This window comes from Protomyctophum bolini (assembly GCF_963924005.1).
Source record: "Protomyctophum bolini genome assembly, chromosome: 5".
NCBI classification, from domain to species: domain Eukaryota; kingdom Metazoa; phylum Chordata; class Actinopteri; order Myctophiformes; family Myctophidae; genus Protomyctophum; species Protomyctophum bolini.
This window is the reverse complement of record NC_137866.1, coordinates 22051535-22073703: the sequence shown is the minus strand read 5'-3', so window position 1 is coordinate 22073703 and position 22169 is coordinate 22051535. Positions and strand designations below refer to the sequence as shown.

At 40.3% G+C, this 22169-nt stretch overlaps 1 protein-coding gene and 1 long non-coding RNA gene across 2 annotated transcripts; one reads left to right on the top strand and one right to left on the bottom strand.

Moving 5' to 3' along the window:
• The first annotated feature begins 207 nt into the window (after positions 1-207).
• Positions 208-11551, top strand: ints11 (integrator complex subunit 11). The gene is made up of 17 exons (XM_080763533.1): positions 208-548; positions 757-854; positions 1659-1732; positions 1876-2104; positions 3321-3419; positions 3509-3543; positions 3645-3783; positions 3979-4043; positions 4714-4903; positions 5015-5098; positions 5365-5454; positions 6091-6253; positions 7058-7168; positions 8575-8636; positions 9585-9727; positions 10330-10459; positions 11156-11551. The coding sequence occupies exons 1-17, from the start codon at positions 521-523 to the stop codon at positions 11219-11221; spliced, it is 1806 nt and encodes a 601-aa protein (XP_080619659.1). The 5' UTR covers positions 208-520; the 3' UTR covers positions 11222-11551.
• An 8365-nt stretch (positions 11552-19916) lies between these two features.
• Positions 19917-21696, bottom strand: LOC308315428. The gene is made up of 2 exons (XR_013964028.1): positions 21213-21696; positions 19917-21026 (listed from the first exon to the last, which is right to left on the bottom strand). It is a non-coding gene; the product is annotated as an uncharacterized lncRNA (long non-coding RNA).
• Positions 21697-22169: the final 473 nt, after the last annotated feature.

Genomic DNA, 22169 nt, shown 5'->3' with positions numbered 1-22169 from the left:
GAGAGCCCGGCCCACAACTCTGGCTGCTCGCGCTGTCATTGGCTAGTTTATTGGCAGGCCAACGCGCTGTGTTCACTTAAATTCACTTTCACCTTTCACTTGCTACTTTATCTTTGTGCTATGACAGTTGAGTTGACACCATCGTTAACTCTAGTTTAATAATTAAAAAATTGTTAACATTTACGCCGTATCAAAATCCTTTGCTAATAATCGTATAGTACTATTATATTTACACATTACTACATGATAGTATTATACTGTTTAATTAATAATGACGCAAAATTACAGAGCAAATCTAACCCCGCGTCACCAGACTTTCCACCAATCACACCGCGACGACACCTTGGGGCTATGGGATTCAGCAACCTCTTGAATGAACAGTCCCGGGGACGCAGGAAGATAATAAACATATTTTTGTAAACAAAGTGTTGTTCTGTGCAAACAGCCAGCCCATCTCGGGTAACCTATAGTTGGCACTTATCGATCTACTAAATTCCATTTTTTGGAAAAAATAATAACCATGCCTGAAATCAAAGTAACACCATTGGGTAAGTGCTGTTGCTACTTGGCTAACGCTAGACATTCAAATATCAACAGCGGTCTTAATGTTAACTTCAGTTATTACTAACTTTAGCTACCTTGGTGGAAAGTGGCTCACTCTCACGTCATACGATTTAAAAAGATTGAAAAATAAATAAATAACCCTACTGGTTGTGTTTATATACTTCTCTTCTTGTTACTTGCTGTCTCAACAAGGTGCTGGACAAGATGTTGGTCGCAGCTGCATCCTTGTGTCAGTGGGAGGCAAGAACATCATGCTGGATTGTGGGATGCACATGGGATACAATGACGATGTAAGTCTAGTTAACAAACCTGTTTTTATTGTGCAGTGTTATTTTTTATTGTGTTATGTGTTGTTTGTGTCACCCCAGGAAGAGTAGCAGAGTAACTGCTACTTCGGTGGCAGCTAATCCATCTGAATAAAAGAATAAATACCAAATCTGGACGTCTTTGATTTGGAGCAGGAGCAGAGATTCTATCCACATAAACACCCCACGCCCCACCCAGACAAAATATTTTCCTCACAATTTTATAATTAAGCCAATTCCAAGTTCCCCTGCCTCTCTACAGTGCTCCATCTCTGCTAATCCCCACATTAAGGTCATTGGGAGGGTGAAGATCGCCACGAGTCTCCTCCAATATCTCCAATCTGTTAAGCCAACCATCTTTTCACCTGACAGTCACTGAAGAGCCTCACATGTCTTCATTTTCTTTAACCAAGAGTTGTCTTATACAATATGTACATCATTGAGGTCTGAACAGCACGTCTCTCTCAAGGTCCATTCTTGTGTTCTCTAAAAGTTACATGAGAAATTCTCCATTGTCCATGGGGCTCGCACCAAACATGTCATGTTTGTGCGATTCCCCGTACCGCCCGTCCATGCCAAACAATTTCTGCCCTGTGCATGCTAAGCTGGACTTAAATAGCCCTCTCTTCTGACAGCCGGAAGGAGCTGGCTTCTGCTTGTGGCCAGGCGCTTTAAAATAAAAGTTTAGCCTTCTCTGGGTCTGTTACACAATATGGTAGATAACATGATTTTGTAACGAGAATATTGCACAACACAATCCTTGATCGATACTCTGTATTATCATTCCAGAGACGCTTCCCTGACTTCTCCTACATAACCCAAAACGGACGCCTGACAGAATTTTTGGACTGCGTAATCATTAGGTTTGTTAATATCTATTCTAATACCATAACTTTCATATGCACACACACACACACGCGCGTGTGGCTTGTAGATGTGTAAAACAAAAACCGGTATAATTTTTGTGCAGTTGTTCAGGCATTTTATATGTTACTGTGTTTCCTAGCCATTTCCACCTGGACCATTGTGGTGCTCTGCCTTACATGAGTGAGATGGTGGGCTACGATGGACCCATCTACATGACCCACCCCACCAAGGCCATATGTCCCATTTTGCTGGAAGACTTCAGGAAGATCACTGTTGACAAAAAGGGAGAGACCAACTTCTTCACTTCGCAAATGATCAAAGATTGCATGAAGAAAGTGATTCCTTTAAACCTGCATCAAACTGTCCAGGTGAATGAATTACTTAACTTTTATTTTTGAGTGGTGCAACCACTCCCTTACGGAGCTGTGGGTGGGTGGGTGTCTGGGTATGTTTTTCACCACCTGTGCGCAACCTAACACGTCACGCGCACAAACACACATGCACGTATTAACTGTATATATGATGCTTTCTGGTGTGCCAGTACAATACAGTGACGGTACAGTACCGTAGAAGGACCGCAAAACGGTAACACTGTCAAAATAAATAAAGGAAACGATTGATTTTTCACCGTGAATAAAAGCATCGACCGCTATGAATGAAGCGTCACCAGATTCATAGTTTTATGTGAAATATTCACAGACACATTGTTTTATTCATCATGGGTCAGAGCGAGGCACTACTTGGAAGGTGGTGGTGTTGGTGCTTTAATAGTGGTTGGACAGGGGAGATGTACACACATCACACATGTGTCCACAGGCCCGTAGTATAAAGAATCAGACCATAGTTATACTGTCATGTTACAAGGACAAGTTGCTGTACATGGCTCTTACGCCATGCAGAAGAAAAACATAAGATGAACGACAATGTACTGGAATAAAGGTTACATACTTTATAAACCAATCTGGGAACCCATCGGCAAAAAAAGTCAGCGTGGACAGAAACAAGACGCCACAGTTAAAACAGCACAGGCAGCAAGATTGGCACTATAATATAAAAGCACAGGGTTTATGTACCATTAATCAAGTAATCTTGCAAACCACTGGACCAATTGATGCCAAATGCTTTGTAGGACACAGATTTACTTCCCTGCATTTCCTTTTTGACATATATTTTATATATATTTGAAATATCTTACTTTAATTTCATAATGGAAATCATGGAGGTTGGATCCGACTGAAACAGTCCCCAAATACATCATAGACTCTGAGATTCACATCGGTGCTACACCAATATTACATCCTCTTGTTTTTCTCTGTGTTTCCCTTTTTATCAAGCTGCTTTTCTTATTCACAGTATATAAAGATGTTTTGGGGAAGCAGATGATTGAATGACAGATGACTGAAATGTGTTTTGTTGCATAATGCATAGTATGTCTGTAATAATACCATTTAAAATAATATGGTATATACTGTAACAAGGTACAATTTTGATATGTCCAGATATCCATTCACACACATTAGTACACTGTACGCTGCTCAGCTTCTTTCATGACATGGGGTTTTCCATTTTGGTGAATGCATACAGGTGGACGATGAGCTGGAGATCAAGGCTTACTATGCAGGCCATGTTCTGGGAGCTGCCATGGTGCTCATCAAAGTAGGATCAGAGTCTGTGGTCTACACTGTGAGTATATTAAACGACAAGCTTGGCTTATATTGGAATCCGTGAATTTGATTAGCATGGTCTTACTGTCAAATCTCTTTAACATTCAGGGAGATTACAACATGACGCCTGACAGGCATTTGGGGTAAGTGGTATTTATGAAAATTCACAATGATAAAGGTTATGGTTAATCGTCTTCATATAAGCCTCTTGACCTTCCACATATTGTATGTTGCATTTCTGAAGTGCTGCGTGGATTGACAAGTGTCGTCCTGACCTCCTCATTTCGGAGTCCACATATGCCACCACCATTCGTGATTCAAAAAGATGCAGGGAGAGGGACTTTCTGAAGAAAGTGCACGAGACAGTAGAGCGCGGAGGAAAGGTAAGTACACTGTGTACAGTTGAATGATTAACCGCTTTCAACCTGGCCTTCCTATTTTGCGCATAGGGTTATAGGCAAAAAGAAAAAGATTACAAGTTCACCAAGTGTGAGCTTGTACTGTAGATGTTTTTCATCTCCAATTCACTTCCAGGATAGAAGATTATATATATTATATTGCTAATGTTCTGTTTGTAGGTTCTCATTCCAGTTTTTGCCCTTGGGAGAGCACAGGAACTCTGCATCCTATTGGAAACATTTTGGTAAGGCTGGTCTTTAACTTGAACTTTAACCTAATAGGACTCAATATCTATTATTCTGTAGCTGTGCACCCACCTTTTTGTCTAGGCGTCTGAAAACAAATACGTTTCTCCCAAAGCGACAAACAAAAGACAAAACTGTCTTATGACATCATGAAGAGACACATTTTATGGCACTGATCTGAGTGGGAGACCAAGAGGGAAAGCTAAGCCTCAGGGTAATTTGAGAAATTAGCACATTTCATGGTTCATAAATTAATTCTAATTTGGAAAATCTCATTTGGGCAGTAAATTGGTCCATTTTTTACAACAGGAAATTGGTGGCATTTACAAAGATTGAAGTTAACAGAGTGCACAGGAATTCTATTTGAGTGTAGAATTTATTAAAATTTTTATGTATTAACTAACCTCTATCCCCAACACATAAAACACACAGCATGAAAGGACCAGTGGGTATGAGCTCTAATTATGCCTACTGAGGTTGTATACAGTATGCATCTATTATTATGTAATATATGTATGTATTATGTAATATACTGTATTTTCATATTGTCTAAAGAATTTTAATCAAAACCACTCATGCCAAGAGGATTTGAAGCAACTGCACTAGATGTCGGTACTGAGTACACTACTGTTTTTAGGTGTAACAGAGAGGTTTCCTCTTATTCCACAGGGAGAGAATGAACCTGAAAGCCCCAATGTACTTCTGCACGGGGCTGACGGAGAAGGCCAATCACTACTACAAGCTCTTCATAACATGGACCAACCAGAAGATTCGCAAAACCTTTGTACAGAGAAACATGTTTGAATTCAAACATATCAAGGCCTTTGATCGCACCTATGCGGATAATCCTGGACCTATGGTACGTCTGTTTTGTGTTTTCTAGAACACTCCTCTCTCTCTAGAAAATGACATGGTGGTATTCGTACATTAGTTCATTGGTCTGAACTGAATTATACTAATTTATTTGTAGGTGGTGTTTGCCACACCAGGTATGCTGCATGCTGGCCAGTCTTTGCAAATCTTCAAGAAGTGGGCTGGCAATGAGAAGAACATGGTGAGTGTCACTCGGAACAGGGAAACCTTTAACCCATTTAGGCCTGATGTCGAAATTAAAAAATAAATAAATAAATAAATTCTGAAATAAATATTTTCACGATATTTCAAAAATAGCAGACCAAAAAATAATTTAAAAAAAGCGCGCCACTCAGCTTGTAGATCTGCTATTTTTCAATAGCTAAATTACAACATAATGTTTAAAACACCAAAAGGGGTTCCCGCCAAGACTGTGCTTGAAATGTAACTAGAATTTCTTTGTACCAGGTAATCATGCCGGGGTATTGCGTTCAAGGGACAATTGGACACAAGATCTTGAACGGGCAGCGGAAACTGGAAATGGAAGGAAGAGCAACGGTAAATCATCTTTTATTTATTTATTGTCATATAGGGTAGGAGGAATATACTGTATAGACAGAGTAACAGCTGACCTAGCTACAGTATGTTGCGTACAGTACACTGTATCATGGGACACATCATGGGTGCTGCCTCATGTCTCCTGTTCCCTATTATCCCCTCTCTTTTCCCTGTCTTCTCCCTGCATATGATCCAGACATTCCTTAAAGCTCTAATCCATAACATGAATTCCCTAACCGCCAATCGAACCAGAGTCTCCTGAACATGTGCCAAAAATGTTGAACCCCTGGGCTAACAGAGCACACCTTCTTGCTCAGGAGAGATATTGCAATTTGAGCTTCAGGCGTTTCCACTTAAGTCCAGTAAGCGGTCCTACCCAACTAAACTACAGGGTCTAAATGTCTATAGAAGCACAGGTAGACCAACTACAACCACTGCATTTGTGTTATGTATTGTATTTACTCAGGTGTCCCTATTTTGGTCATTTCAGGTGATCTATTTTTCTTCAATATTTAAAATAATAGTGAAAATAGATAAACATGTTCACAATGTGTCATGACTCATGATGCAACTTTTTTATTTTACTATGGCTTTAGGGTTTTAACTGACTTTCATAGTGCTCTGTGTCTCTCTCAGTTGGACGTGAAGCTCCAGGTGGAGTACATGTCCTTCAGTGCCCATGCAGACGCCAAGGGCATCATGCAGCTCATCCTCATGGCGGAGCCTCGGAACATGCTCCTGGTCCACGGAGAGGCTGTGAAGATGGAGTTCCTCAAGGGAAAAATTGAACAGGAGTTCAGTGAGTGCAACCTCACTCTTTAGCCACTAGAACTCCTATGTTGTTGTACAGTATGTCCAACCACACGGAGAAAACAGTGTGGGCACAGATAAAGTGTGGGTGTGTCTCACTCTGATCGCCCTGCGACACAGATTCATGATGTTAGATCTGAGACCCGCCACAGGCGGGTGGAGCTTCTAGTACTATATAAAGCATTAACAGCTCACTGTTAGCCAGAGTTAACGCTTAAAAAAGAAACCTCCAGTAGATGGCGGCATTAGCCAATAAATCTTAATTCATGTGAGTACAATCAGACACTCATATCTAATTCACAGGTGATTACCTGATCAGCTACTGTAATTGTAGTTGGCCCATAAGGGGGAATAGACAAGGCAGACCTGATAATCAAAGAACTTCCTGAAGAATATGTCACGTCCATCAGTGTAACATGCATGTACCTAAACATGATTTTGTCATTCACCAAAAGACAATGTTTGCCTACTGTCAAATTCCAGTACACAGTGAGTGGGCATTCTTTTGTTATTGTATTTCTTTCTTCACTGCATAAAGGGTACTATAATACAGTATCTGTTCCAAACAGTGCTAGAGCTAACGGAGGAGTTTACAGAAACAAAAACAAACTACAGTACGGTATGTAATTTGTTCTGTAGTGATACCTCCCGCAAGGTCACGTATTTATTCTGAACATCACTGAATTACATTAGTAATACCTGATCATGCACTGACCATTTCAGCTTGGAGCAGGTTTGCATCATTAACACTGTGAGAGAATGACATGTATGATGATGTCTTTGTGTATTCCAGGTATAAACTGCTTCATGCCAGCTAATGGTGAAACTGTGACTGTCCCCACCAACCCTAGTGTACCAGTGGACATCTCACTGAACCTGCTCAAGAGGGAAATGGCTCTTGGGGGTGTGTCCTGTTTGCAGTTTCAAAACCCTTTTATTTGCTCTATTTATTTAATTGAATGTTTCTCCAAAATATTTAGGTTATAGTTAGACTATTTTATGATGCATTACACTTTGAGATCATATCCAGTAAAAAAAACAACTAACATTACTGGTGTCCAAGTGTGAGAAAACGGATGAACTTAAGAAATATTCAATATTTTTAACTTTTCCTAGCTAAAAGCCATGACCAAAGGCTTTTTAAAACGCAACTGAGTGCCTTGGAATCTTTTAGTTCACCCATTTTTCTCACACATGGATGTCATCCTACTACTACAAGGGAAGGAACTTAAATAGGATTACCTATTATTGAACCCTCTCCAATAGTTTAGTATAGTTTATTAAGGATTAGTCTACACCGTAGTGGAGACTATTCTTCCTGGGGTCCAGGCAAAAACATCACAATACATAAAATGCAGTACAGCATGATCAATGTTGGTGAAAAAACACACTAACCTAGAGAACAACATTTATATTAACAGTAACATTAAAAGGGAAAAACAGATTTGTTAGTCCAAAAATACCTAAATTAATTTGAACTTAATCTAATATAATTTCCTTTCTGACTATTGCTGCCTTGAAACAAAAAGTATTTCTTGTTAGAGTCAGATGTGGGGGAAACACACACCAGTGTGCTCTGCACATGACTGTTTTCTTAAGTGCATTGGTTTTGGGCTGAGGGAAAGTAAAGTGACCATTTAGTGCATGTCTAGTATTATAATCATAATTTCATTTGCAGCTAACAAAGGAATGCACATTCTTTAAAAACAGAATAAGGCTGTATGCCAGTCTTTCATTCACCCTCATCCATGACAGCCTGGCATGCATAGCATCCACACTAGTAGTCCTGACAGAGCGGCTAGTCTTGCAACTTTGTTCTGAGCAAGCTGAAGTTTACTAAATTCTTGCTTTGATGCACTAGACCAGATAACAGGACAGTAGTCCAGATTTAACAGAAGTAGAGATTGTATGACTATTCTGATTGGTTAGCAGATGAGCACTCCTCCTAATGGCATAGATGCCATTACTCATCCTCACCACTGTATTATTGATCTGAGTGGACCATGACAGTGTTTCGTCAATAGTGACACCTAACAGTTTAAGTTTAACCTGCTCAATCGTAAAGAGAGGCTTAATTTCTGATCTGTCCTGAGTGCATATTTAGAACCAATTACAATACATTTCGTTTTTAAAACATTTCACTTATTTTCCATAATCCATTCAGAAACCAGGTTTAACTCCAGTGAGCACCTGTTTTCTTTTCAGTTTTCAGCGCTTGTTCTTTTCTCTATTTAACACTACTGGTGGTATTGGTATTGGCCTAACATTACTGTTTCTGTTTGTTATGCATTATTTTCCATTATTTCAAAGGACCCCTTCCTGATCCAAAGAAACCTCGGACCATGCACGGAACGCTGATCATGAAAGAAAACGTATGTTATTCAGTAGATTTTCTGACTACACAGAAAACAATATCTTAATTAGTAGGCTGAAAGGACTCTTTGATTAACTTGAGATATTGGATTACAAAGCAGTTCTAGCAGACTCTGCTACAGTATGATGCAGTCTCATTTGTCCTGTCATTCATACCAACGCACTAAGTGCAATTTTAGGCTGAAGTTGGCAGCACCCAGCAGAGGATTGAGGATAAACCTGGGCCATTAGTTATTTGCAACCTTACTTCAGTACTTTTAACCACTATTCTGTCCCTATTCTAGCCCATTTTGGGGTGGGCGGGAACCCCTCTTGGCAGATCTACAACCTCATAGGCTCACCACCGAGTGGCACGCTATGAGCTTGCAGGTCTTCTATTTTTGAAAAATCGTGAAAATGTGACACAAAAGTGACAAAATTGGAATATATATTTTTTCAGAACGAACGTTTTGAACTCAAATCTTTGCTTCTTGGGGGGGTTCCCTGAAACAACATATTTTCAGACGGGGGTCGGCGACCAAATACATATAACTTTTGGGGTCCTTGACATGAAAAAGGTTAAGAACCACTCATAGAAACATGAGGTTTTTCAGAAAACTGTCAGGATTTAGAAGACATTTGTAGAATCGTTCCCAGGTCAAAATGGTCTAGGGGAGCAACATAGACCCCTGGGGGACTTCGGTCAAATACATAATAGTATGTGACCGGAGTCCCCCATCGGTCTACGTTGCTCCCTAGAATAGGGACACTAGGGTTCATGTGGTTAAGCATACACTACATTTAGAAAAAAATGTGTGAGAATTATTTCCTCCCCATAAATGTGTAATTGACCTTTTTCTCTTCTGTTTTCTTCCTTTTTACATTATGTAGTTTACTGTAACTGTCTCATGGGTACTTGATTGACAAGACGACATTTAATCAATCCATTCTCAACCTCCCTTGAATAGAGCCTGAGGTTGGTTTCTCCAGAGCAGGCCCTGAAGGAACTTGGCCTCAACGAGCACCAATTACGCTTCACCTGCCATGTTCAGCTCCAGGACCCCCACAGCGACCCTGACACACTCCACAGAATTTACACACACCTAAAGAGGTGAGGGGGCTACTGTCTGTCTGTGTGTATGGTTGTACTGTTGTATTGCTTTGTGAACTGTATTGTACAATGTATCTGTGTTGAGGACCCCCTCTAAAATGAGATGCGACATCTCAAGGGGCTTATCCTTTCAATAAAGGTATATAGAATGGGAGGACCACAAATACCTTCACAAGTAAAACGCAGTTATGCAGTTCACTTTAAGGAACATTTCACATTGTCCCTACTTTTGTTTTCCTTGATAAATCACATTCCTTCTTTTCTCCTACCTTCATCCTCTAGTTCTTATCCTTATCTACGTATATTAAAAAAAATAACGGCTTTACAGGAATTTATTCTTCATCTCTTATTTTCTTAATTGCCCGCCATATTGAATATTCTGGCGATTAAGTCATTTTTGTCACCCGCATAGTCCAATTAATCTAGAGAGAACAGGGTGTTCCATTGGTCAGTCTTCCATTCAAACTGTCTTTGAAAAATAATAGATTATGTCATAAAATGATCAATAATGTGATAAAAATTATATTGGGGAAAAAAGGTGAATTATGCTTGCATTACACTTATACTGAAGTGATTTGTATTTGTATTGGTTTGTGCTACAGTGTGTTAAAAGGTTACACCGTCCAGCACCTCCCTGACAGTACGGTCATGGTGGAATCTATAGTCATCAAAGTGTCATCTTCAGCTGAAGACACCAACACAAAGGTCCTCCTGCTCTCCTGGAGTTATCAGGTAATTCGAAGCACATTTGGCTGAAATAGACTTTTCTGATATCTGGCGTGATCATTTAAATCTAAGTTTCGCCGTACGACGTGTCGTATGTTAAACAAATAGCTGATCTGCAAGCTCACAACGTGTCGCCTCCGCAACACGTTGTGAGCTTGTAGATCGGCTATTTAAATAAAAAAGTATCTAAATATATTGCTTTGATGCTCATTATCCGTAGGAAGTTATTCATGCATCCCTCTTTTATCCATCCGGCGAGATGGGTCGTCGTATTTTAGGAGCACCAAGTAACTCCTCCAGGTCCTCTAGACCAAAAAAGTTGTGTGCAGCCCTGTTTATAATATCAGAATACCAATGTGTTATTGTTTACAATTTTGTGGTAACAAAATTGGAAGCACACAGTTGTCTATAGAATGTAATTGTAGCTGAAGCATTTAATATTTTCCATTCACTGAAACAAAGGACACTAATTCGAAACACTAAAGTAGAATAGCTGTCACGGTTTCACCATTCGATAGGGTGTGTGTTCTGACTTTTTAATCACATAGTGTATTTTTACATTTGTTATAACCTCAAGATATTAACGCATGAATCATCATACTGATGATTTGTTCTAAACCGGAAACAAAGTTTCAAAGCCGAATCAAATAAATTATCCTACAGTGCTTATTATTAACTTCCTGTTCTGCTGTACTTTGTCAGGATGAAGACCTGGGGAGCTTCCTTTCCACTCTCCTGAAAAAAGGGATTCCTTCTGGATTGTGCTAAAATATCACAAACCAAAGATGTGTAAAGATGATCAAACATCAAACTGCATCGTCAGTGATGAAGGTCATCCAGTGTAGGCACATTAAATGAGCCAAGATGGACTGTATACAACCTGAAAGCTGCATGAAACCAACTTCACCGCGGTAACGGTTAACTGGTCCAAGCTATGGACGGTGGAAGAATTCAGTTACTCTTCTACACAGTATTCCCGAGCGTGGCGCACGCTGCAGCTCACCGCTCCTTGGCTTGCGGCTCACCGCTCCAAGAGATGGGTCAAATGTGGAGAACAAATTTCACTGCGGTAAAGTGTGTGACAAATCGTATGACTTTGACTTTTGACTTTGACTTTGTATCTAAAATGATAAATGTACATACCTTCTCCATGGTGCGTTGTTTCATTGTTTCTCTGATTACGGCCGATGTCGACGTTAACCGAGCAGTGAGATTAAAATTATTATGATAAAATGGATATAAAGTGGAAAATGATATAAAACTGTATGATATAAACAAAACTGATATAAAATACAAAACGGATTTCAATTCAAACTGTCGTAGAGCAAGCTATGAGAGTCTGAGAGATGATGAGAGAGCAGAGAGTAGAGAGATGCTGAGAGGAGCTGTGATAGAGAAGTTGAGAATGATACATGATTCGCAGAGAAAGTCTTTTAAATCAAGAAGGTTTGCTAAGACGCGCTGTGATTGGTCAGTCTTATGTTGACAAAGTCTTGCGTGTACGTATGTCGCAAATCTACGAGCTATGATTGGCCAGTAAACTCCGTTGCGGGTTGCGAACTAAGGTTGCGAAGCAGATTTGTGATTGGCCAGTTCCCGCCCTCGTACCTGTCGCTCACTGAGAAGCAGATCTACAAGCTCACAAGGCGTTTCATCAGCAACGTGTTGTGACCATGGTTGTGACTTGTAGATCCGCGTTGTCCTTGAACGCAGCCCAATGGGAAAGCAGGAGACAAGACAGCAGGTATACATTCACCAATCAGAGCAGAGGATTTTAACTGCATTATAAAAAAATGTCTCTTGATCATTCGTGTCCATAGAAGAGCTCCGCCCCCTCCGCTATTCATGTCAGTGAAAGTTGCTACAGGAAGATGGCGGAACAACAACACAACAACATCATCTTAAATTGTATCCCAGGCTAACTGTCTATGCAGATATCATGTAATGGTGAAGATGTTTCACCATCAACCGACAACCACCACCAACTCGTTATGAGCATCAATCATTATGGAAGCTAAAGAGAAGACAACCATGCCTTCTACATAGCCCAAAATGTAGTACTTTCTACATACAACCACAGGCACTGTAAGTAAGAAGTATAACTAAGCTTATGCACTTATACAGGGATTTGATCAGAGTTTTTGCATGACCACTTCTTGTATCTGTAGGCTACTTTCCACCACTTTTTCCACCAACTTTTTTTTTAACATAGGCAGCAAATATACTACTACATCTACTGTAAGTCATTATTATACAGCATGAGATGTCATGGGATGAACAACATAATCACAACATTTGGTGTAATGGAGGCCTTCAACTGAAAACTTGCACTTGCTTATTATCAGACAAAGCTGGTTTGCATGAAGCTACAGCAGAACTACAGTACAGTATCACATAATATTCAGATTAAATAGACATTGTCCTACTGTACCTCTCCTGGCAGACATCAAAGCTGAAGTGTAACAAGTGTTTCTCTTGCCTTGCCAGGAACCAAGTTGATGGAAGAGCTTTACATGGAATAATTGCTTCATACTGAACAGAATTCTGCCCTACAGAGACCATATGAAACAGCTAACTTAACCCCCCCGGTTGAAGAGCTCAACCGGGGGTCCGAGAAGGGCTACAGCTAACTGTGAGTAGAGACTCCATCTCCTGAAAGTATTGCTTTGTATCATTTGGTTGGACTGGCATGCATGAGGATGAAATGTTTTCTAGAACCTGATGGATGCCACAATGGAGCCAAAACAACAGACAGCTTCCAACAAACCTGGTCTTTATTTTCAATATACCGGTAGATCTGATATATGCAAATTCAGCATTTTAGAAACTGGTAATGGTAATGGTCACCATAATTGACAAGAAAGTCTGTTTACTACGTACGTGTAGTAAACAGACCACCACTATTGTATTGTCCAGTCACCAACACTACCAGCAAGGGTGGGCAAAACCCTACATACACTATACACTGCACTGCACTGCACTGCAGTGGTGAGTGTCACCTTGATGTTCCAGTATCAGTCTAGCTTACAGCAGTCCAGGCTGACAGAGCTGACCCACAGACTGGACTCGGTGCAGCAGGCCTACCAGCTGCTCTACACCAAGTACCCTGCCCTCAACCACTATTGTCCAGTCACCAACACTACCAGCAAGGCTGGGCAAAACCCTACATACACTGATCTGCACTGAATATTATAATACATGTAAATATATAAATCTATCCCCCATGCATGCATGTACAGTATACGTCTATATCACCAAAGGATATATCGGTCCTTGAGGGGCTTCCCCATACAAAAATCTGTTTAATAATAATGTATTGCATTTTTAGGGCGAATGGAAAGGGTGCTTACTGCTTACTCAAAGCACTTACAAAATGGTCCATTCATTCATACATTGGGAGTTTAACAATTTGAACTCTCTATATTGGCTATTTCAGGCAGCACCATCTTGAGGTTGCACAGTATTTCTCACTTGTTAACATGTTTAGTCTTTTTTTAAATTTTTATCTTTGGTCAGGGTAGTTTCAAATCAAGCCTTTTGGCTTTTCCTTTCAGGGGTCGCCACAGCGAATCTTCTGCCTCCATCTCACCCTGTCCTCTGCCTCCTCTTCTCTCACACCAACTAACTTCATGTCATCTTTCACTACATCCATAAATCTTCTACCGGTATTTGGTTTTCCTCTAGGCCTCCTACCCGGCAGTTCTGACCTCAACATCCTTCTACCGATATACTCACTATCCCTCCTGTATGTATGTGTCCAAACCATATCAGTCTGCCCTCTCTGGCTTTATCGCCAAAACATCTGACATGCGCTGTCCCTCTGATTTACTCGTTCCTGATCCTATCCATCCTTACTCCCAGAGAGAACCTCAACATTTGTAACACCTTAATCTCACTGTTCCGCTTGGGTTCCTCTCATTCACACACATGTATTCTGTCTTGCTGAGGAAATAAGGACATTTTATGCATAAATGGACAAATGGTGCATTTATTTTTATTTATTTATTTTATTTCATGCATGACTGAGGTATAGTGCTTCACATTAATTCAACCTGCTCAAGTTTGTTTCAACATGTCTGGTGAACACAAAATAAATGATTCTGCCAGAACAATCTACTGTCTACTACCATTACTTATTATTGTTGTGTTTTTCTTCTTCCCAGAGCGTAAGTGTGAGCCTTGTCCTGAAGGATGGCTGTTTGTAGGTGAGAGGTGCTATCTTTTCAGCAAGGACAGAGCTGACTGGATCAGCAGTCAATACCACTGTATGACACTAGGAGGAGCAGGTGAATTCTCTGCACTCACTCTCTCTCTCTGTCTCTCTCCCCTCTCTGTTTAGCTACTGTATATTGTTGTTTCTCTCTGCTACTCTCTCTATCTCATTTAAGGTTGGAGTGGGTTATTGTCGGTATTATCTCAATCTCTTAAAATCGCGTAAAATACCATGAAACTGCAGCACAATGCAGATTTTTCCCCTGATACTATGAAGCAGCACTGACTTTAATATAATACTTGATACATTTACAACGAGCCCTTTGCCATACAATGATGTCATGCACAGCTAAAATAGCCGATCAACAATTTCAGAACACTTGTAGATACGTATGTCTCTTTTCACTATTTTTGAAAATGTGTATCTATAGTGATGACATGCCCAAAATAGGGATTATTGACAAGAAATGAAAAGGTCAGAGAGAGAGAAAGGTTAGACTGACTGGGCACTATGCCAAGCACCCAAAGCTGTTTGCAAGCAAATGGACACTGTGGGGACCAAGCCACGGCACAGCTGTTTAGGGAAAGAGGCACACTACCTCCGTAGACGTACTGTGTGCGATATCGGGGCTAACAACACTCCTGATGGTGTTGACTAGTCTGCACTCTCACATCATCATCATCATAATCATTGGTTGGTTTTTGAGCATAGTCTTTTTTTTGTTTGCTCTCGCTCAGGTGTTCCTGTGGAATCAGGCCCAGAGTCTGAGCCAGGCAGATTCCTACTGGCTGGGCCTGAGGAGCAGCGTTTGTGATGGGACCTGGCAGTGGACCGACTCCACCCCAGTTGACAGGAGCCCACAGTAAGTAGAATGTTAAGATCACTGATGGAAACACAGTCCTAGTTTTTATACCTTTCTGAACCGGGGACCACTTGAAAATATCAAAAGTAATTTGGCTGCCTGTTAGGTGGTCAGATGAGTGGGCCATGTGCATTTTCAATGCATGTTTATTTTAATGATCAATACATCAAATTGTGTTCTGGCTTGGATCAATGGAACTAACTTAGTATGGTTTAAGTTCACAATGAAAACACATTTGTCAAGGTATTCAAGAAAAAAACAACAGCATTTTTTTCAAAGTAACTTTTAATATTGATGATATTATCCTTAAAATCTTAGTGTTTTGCCAGTTACAGTATGTAATACCCTCATGTCCCGGTTGGGGAACGCCTTACTATAGTCTTCACAGGTTTTGGTACCATGTCCCTGATGAAGAAAGAAACAAGGAGATGTGTGGTCGTCTGTCCCCAGGAGACAGTCACAGCTACCAGATGAGCTGGTACACATCCAGTTGCAGCAACCATTTGAAGAGCATCTGCCAGAGAACCCAGGGAACCCTGCAGTGATGGACAGAGGGAAGATGGAGGACACCTACCTCTGGACCATAGCATCAGTGGTGGAAAAGGTACTCACATTCTTTACTTAAGAAAAAGTAGAAATACTGTAACTTCTGCCAGGTACAAAATAATAATCTGTTCGGTATTCCGGTATTCAAAATGTACTTAAAGCCTAAATAATTACATTATTATTTGAGGGGGGCTAGCTGTCCTATGTCCAGTTTTGAGGGTGTGTGTAAACACAAACATTGTCCTAACCAAAACATTGAATGCCATTGATAATGAATGGACAGTTTTGAGCGTTTGTGTAAACACAAACATTTAAGACGAAGGTGAGGATGCAAATTCTGATTGGCCGGAATGAGATTATGTATGATGATGTACCATGATAAGCGCGCCCCTCACTTCACACGGTTGTGATTTTAATAACATTTCAAGTCTTGTCATGGTCCTTCAAAAGTGTATTAAAAGATTTTAACAGAAAAATCCACTCCTGTGAGCCATGGTAGGTGCTTTTCTTTCTGTGTTCTAAAGCTTTTTCAGGTGCAATGAAAAAAGCCCTAAAAGCCAGCAGTTTTGCCTTTTGCCTGTCAATCATCGCCCGTGCTTCGGGTTCATTATAGGTTACACTCACAAAGTTAAATGACTGTGTACTGTGTATCTGTGTAGCCTATATGCTTGGAAACAAAACTAGCCCCTATCAACAGACTCCACAAAGTCTATTGATTTACTTCTGTCTCCTGAGCCGAAGGTGACATATTGTGCATCATAGTGCATATTATGCAATGCATATCATATAGAAGAATCATTCATAGAGAGTTTAATTAACATGGTAATTCACATTAACATAGGTCAACAATACAAATTACGCTAGTCTTGTGGATTAATTTGGTTATTTTAATGGGTGGTCCCCAGACCCCCACCAAATGACCAAAACTACTTAATATTTACCTAAACCAGACCAGAACTGCCACCACGGGACCCAGGCAGTCAATTAATACCGTTGCAACCACTATACGGGAACATCCAATACTGGAGATGTACTGTATTTTCTTCTCATGTAACACACACACAAATCTGACAAAACAATATTGTTCCCATTATAAACAAAAACATGAATACATTTGAGAATACTTATTTGCTTTGTTGATGAACACGAATATAATACATTCTCATTTTCGTTAATATTCTTTTTTCTTAGAATAAACATTATTATTATTCTCGGTTATTGTACGCAGAAGTGAAATTAAGTTTGAAGACGATATTATCACTTACCAAAGTTTCCCATGGGCTCTAATAGCTAATCCTTTGACAAAATGAAGCGCTCAAGCAAACAAATGGCTTGGCCTTTTGTCTCTAGGCATAATTTTGGTGGCAATGGAGGAAAATGTCATGCTGATCTTTGCTCTGTGTGTTTATTTGATGTTATTGATGTGGGCGGATGGATATAACAGGAAGCCACAATCTGAGAGAAAGCGTCACATGAATCCACCTACTCACTAGTGGTTGGCATAGGTGCAAGATTAGCTTAGTGTAAATGGTTGCTGCAGCTTGGATATTGGTAATACAATTACTTTATTAACAATTTGCATGGACAAGCATAGGTCTGCTAAAAGGATGTATCCAAGAAAGTCTGGCTTGTTTCCATTGGGGTCCCACCTGTTGAAGTGTACTTTTTTTTTTAAATAGGCAATTATGTTTTACCCCTTATTTTTTCGCCCCAATTTAGTCTTTATGCCAATTAATTCCTCCACACACATGTTTGTGTTGTCACTGCTGTTGTATCCTACTGCCAGTGAGGAGCCCCCACCAGGAGGACGTAGGGCCTTCATCCTGCTCCTGACAGGTGCAGCCCCAGCCCTACATGCAGTGACCAATATCACCCTACCCTTCCCTCCCCTCCCCCAAACACGGGCCGATTGTGTTCGTGTAGTCTCTCAACAAAGTCGGAGGCAGCGGTGGCCGAACGGTTTGCGGAGCGGTCTTGATATCGGAAGGTCGCTAGTTCGTATCCCCGAACCGGCACATTAAAATTACCACCGCTGAAGTGCCCTTGGGCAAGGCATTGAACCTCTACCATGAAATGTTCTATGAGCAGGGCCTGGCTGTAAACAAGTTCTTGAGCTTAGTCCAGTTACCCTGGGTAAACATAGTACCTTTCCTTTCCTTTTTGCATCACGCTGGATTGGAACCCACAACCTCCGTGATGATGGGCAGGACATTTCCACTTCTGCCACCCGAGCACCCAGAAGTGTACAGTTTTAATGTCTTTGTGCTTGGGTTTTGCTGAACCCAGACAATGAATAACACTGTATGCACACACAAATTTACCTGGCTACATCTGCTATTGCAATGAATATATAGCACAAACTTAGTAAAACACTTTCTCCCTGTCCCCTTAAAATATTTTATAAAAACCTGAAAACTAGAAAAATTAATTTTGTGTTATATTATTATTAGAGTAATTGGTTAAATGTAGACTATTGATATGCAGAGTGTGAATACATGGCACATAAATATAGAATTGATTGCAGTACAAGCAGTCTTTTACAATACTAGATCAGTGCACTGGCCTACTTGGAACGATGCAAGTTGGAAATGCAAGCCCCACCCAGTTATTATGTTGGAAATGCAAGCCCCACCCAGTTATTATGTATGTGTCCCTTTTATGCCCATATATGGAGTTATTTGTCAGGCATGCCCAAATATGGAGTCTATGCAGATGTCAGAACATATTTGTGATGTCAGAACAGGCCAGCTCCATATATGGAGGCCCTGTCCAGAGCCCGGGCAGAGGCCTTTTGTGGCGGTTCAGGACAACTGTGGGTCCGGCCGACTTTGCTTTAGGCTACTCAATATGCTCTGTCTATATGGAACCTGGTAATTACTACTTTATTTGAATTGTATAACAATTTGAATTCATATCAAATGTTAATTGCCCTCACAGGTGCTAACTATTTCTCAGGCAGGTTAATAATGACTAGTATGATTCTCATCACAAATTTACTGTCATTTTGTATTTCACAATTCACACTAGATGGCACCCTAGATACACACTTGTACTTGTAGATGGACCAAGTGCATTGGGATACATGTATTTGCAGTCCTTCTGGTGCATGCTGTGCTGTGGCCTTCGGGTCATGATGTCTAAAATTCACCTCTGAAATCTGACCCCTCATCCATGTGGTCTGTGGTTGTTGTTCCTGGAGAGACTTTTGGCAGTGTGTTTCTCCCCGGGGAATGCTGACGCCCCCCTCTGAGCATATAGGTTATGCTGCCACTGACATTTGAACCATTTGTTCTGTCCATATGGCAATGCTCATAACACTATCTTGCAGCACCGAACCAGCAGGGCCTCAGCAGTCTGTTTTCCTCAATCCTCACAACTGTGGCGCAGAGAGGTCGACTCAGGTCGCTCACCTCTGCTTTGCGCCATAAGCTTGGTACAAAGCAAACAAGTATTACGTTAATAATACAAGGCTTAATTTAGTCTGAATGGAATGCTGCAGTTATTTTACACTACATAAAATCTTTTGGAAAACCATTAGAAAACATATTGTCTGCACATTGCAGTGTAGTACGTACTTAATGTTTTGGCATCCATGTCTACTTCAGAATTATAGATAATACACAGGTGTAGCCTCATTCATGCAACTCCTGTGATCAGGTGTGTGCTTAAATTGATGGCCTATAAATACCACTCAAAACTAACAAAGTTAAGGTTATGCAGACACCACATAAGGAAGGAAGAGAGGGGGCTCTAAAAAGCTCAAATTTTATATACTGTATATAGCAGCGCAGGTCGCATCTGGATCCTTAAGTATAAGATATTTCAGAAATACTTCAACTACATAAAAGTAAAAACACTTTTATTAAAAATATATACAATTTGATCATTCTGATACACATTTCAATCAAAACCACAGTGCAAAAACAGTCTTTCCTGTAGTTAAACAGTATTTGCAGTCGATAGACATTTAAATCAAATGTAAATACAAATGCAAAACCTATCTAATATACAATCCAATAATATTTTATCACTATCATTTTCTGAACTGTCCTAATTTCTTGCCTCCACCTTTGTCCTATATTAATCATTTCAGCTAACATTTCAACCAAACTACACAATGCAAAAAGTATCACTTTTCAGTTAACAAAACGTTTTGCTTCAAAATCAAAGAAAACAAACACCAAATACCATTTACATTTGGTTCAATTAAACAGATCACATAATGTAATAATATGGTTTATCATATCAACACATTTAAACAGACTAGACAAATTGTCTCAAAAGGAAAGGCGTCTAACCTTTATATTAATATAGCTTATTCAGGATTCTTAATAGGACTAGTTGTTAAATATCCCTAAATATTCAGCACAACAATTGAATGGATTGGAGAGTATAAATTGTGCGTGTGTGTGTGTGCGTGCGTTAGAGTTAGATAGGTAGTTATAATATATGCAAGACTTACAGTTTACAGATGCATTATACCACTACTGTAGGATCTGATCTGCCCTGCTATTGTAGTTGAGCTAAATTAGTTAAAACACATTCGACCAACCACAATGATTAATGCGTGTATATACTGTACTTCTACCCCCCATCTTGTTTTGGCTGTCTTTGCCAAAAGGTGACCAAGAAAGGTGCACATCTAATTCTAAGGACTCTGTCAGCCAGGGCATTCAGCTGGGTGTCAATCTGCACACAGAGCGATAACCCTTGAGAACTTTGATATGTATTGAAGGTGTGTGTGACGTTATAGCAAAGACCACAGTCACAAGTAAGTGTTGCGGAGCTATTGTGTACAGTAAATGAGGCAACCATGGGGGCAGTTGATTTGAGTTCCATCTGCTCCTGTCCAGCCACAGAACTGTCCACAGGCAACACCACAAATGCCTGTTGAAAGGTCTCTCCAATGTAACATCGTAGATCCATAGGCCAACAGTATTCTCCCTGGTCTCCTGTGAAAAGAAACCAGTATAGTAATAGTAATTTTGCTTACTTATACAACTATATGCCATGTGGTGGTATAACATACTTGATTCACATTCACAAGTGATGATACTACTACTATTAATAGAATAGATATTCATTTCAGCTCAAGTTAGTTGAATAGCATGCACTGTGTGAATTATCTTGTGACTCACCTACTGTGCAATCATTGAGACGGATATTCCGATTATCCTGAAGCAGCATTTTTTTGTGAAAGGTCGAAACTGAGCACTCCATTAAACAGTTAGTGGGCCATGTGATGTCTCTGGAGAACTCTTTCAGCAGACGCTCCCCCCTTGTGCACTCAATTTTCCCGTCGGCTAGTAGAATGGTAGAGAGCAGCAGGCCACAGGACACCCAAAATATGAAATGTCTTGCCATCCTTTCCGGCAGAAATACAGCATCCAAGTTGAAGCGGTTATATGGTTCCTGGTCTTGTCGTCGTCTTGTGCTGTTTTTATTTCAGTCAAGAACTGCTATATTGCATGCGCAACTCAACAGAAAACAACATATTTCCATTGCAGCAAAAGATTAATCAATATTTGGAGTATATAAATGCATGCAGAGCGACTGACAATGTTGAAGACCTTTTGAGAAGTGCGCAATAGACTAGAAGGCTTACTGGCTGAGCACTGAGCACATTTCTGGAGCACTGTGCCAACCCTACATCCATGGTGCCAACATTCGGCATGTCGGGCCCCCCCCCCCCCCTTCCCTCGAGAACTGCCTGACATACTGCACAGCAATATCTAGAGTGTTAATTTCACTCTGAAAGTGTACAAATGAACCCATGAGGGTAAAACTGGACCATAACCTTTTCAAAGGGGTACTTACTACTTTCAACAGGCATTTGTGGTTTTGCCTGTGAATAGATTTGAGGCTGGGATAAGGATCCATGTTTACAAGTTCAGAGTTAAATTGGCATTCTGGATTTTGCTGTGTATAGCACTAGATTGCTATGATACATTACCTTATTAAAATCTTAATTGCCTATAATCAGGTTTGTTCTGTGATAAACATGATAAAAGATTGCAGTAAGTGACACTATGAGAAAATTGATATACAGCACATCACACATCTTTGATGATAATAGATTTATTGTAGTCATCTTT

What these genes read in the sequence shown, in the direction of transcription:
- ints11 (XM_080763533.1), top strand. Translation starts at nt 521, where the DNA reads ATGCCTGAAATCAAAGTAACACCATTGG. An exon ending in CAGTAGAGCGCGGAGGAAAG is followed by an intron (nt 3,784 to 3,978) that starts GTAAGTACACTG and finishes TTCTGTTTGTAG; the next exon opens with GTTCTCATTCCAGTTTTTGC. An exon ending in GAGGGAAATGGCTCTTGGGG is followed by an intron (nt 7,169 to 8,574) that starts GTGTGTCCTGTT and finishes ATTATTTCAAAG; the next exon opens with GACCCCTTCCTGATCCAAAG.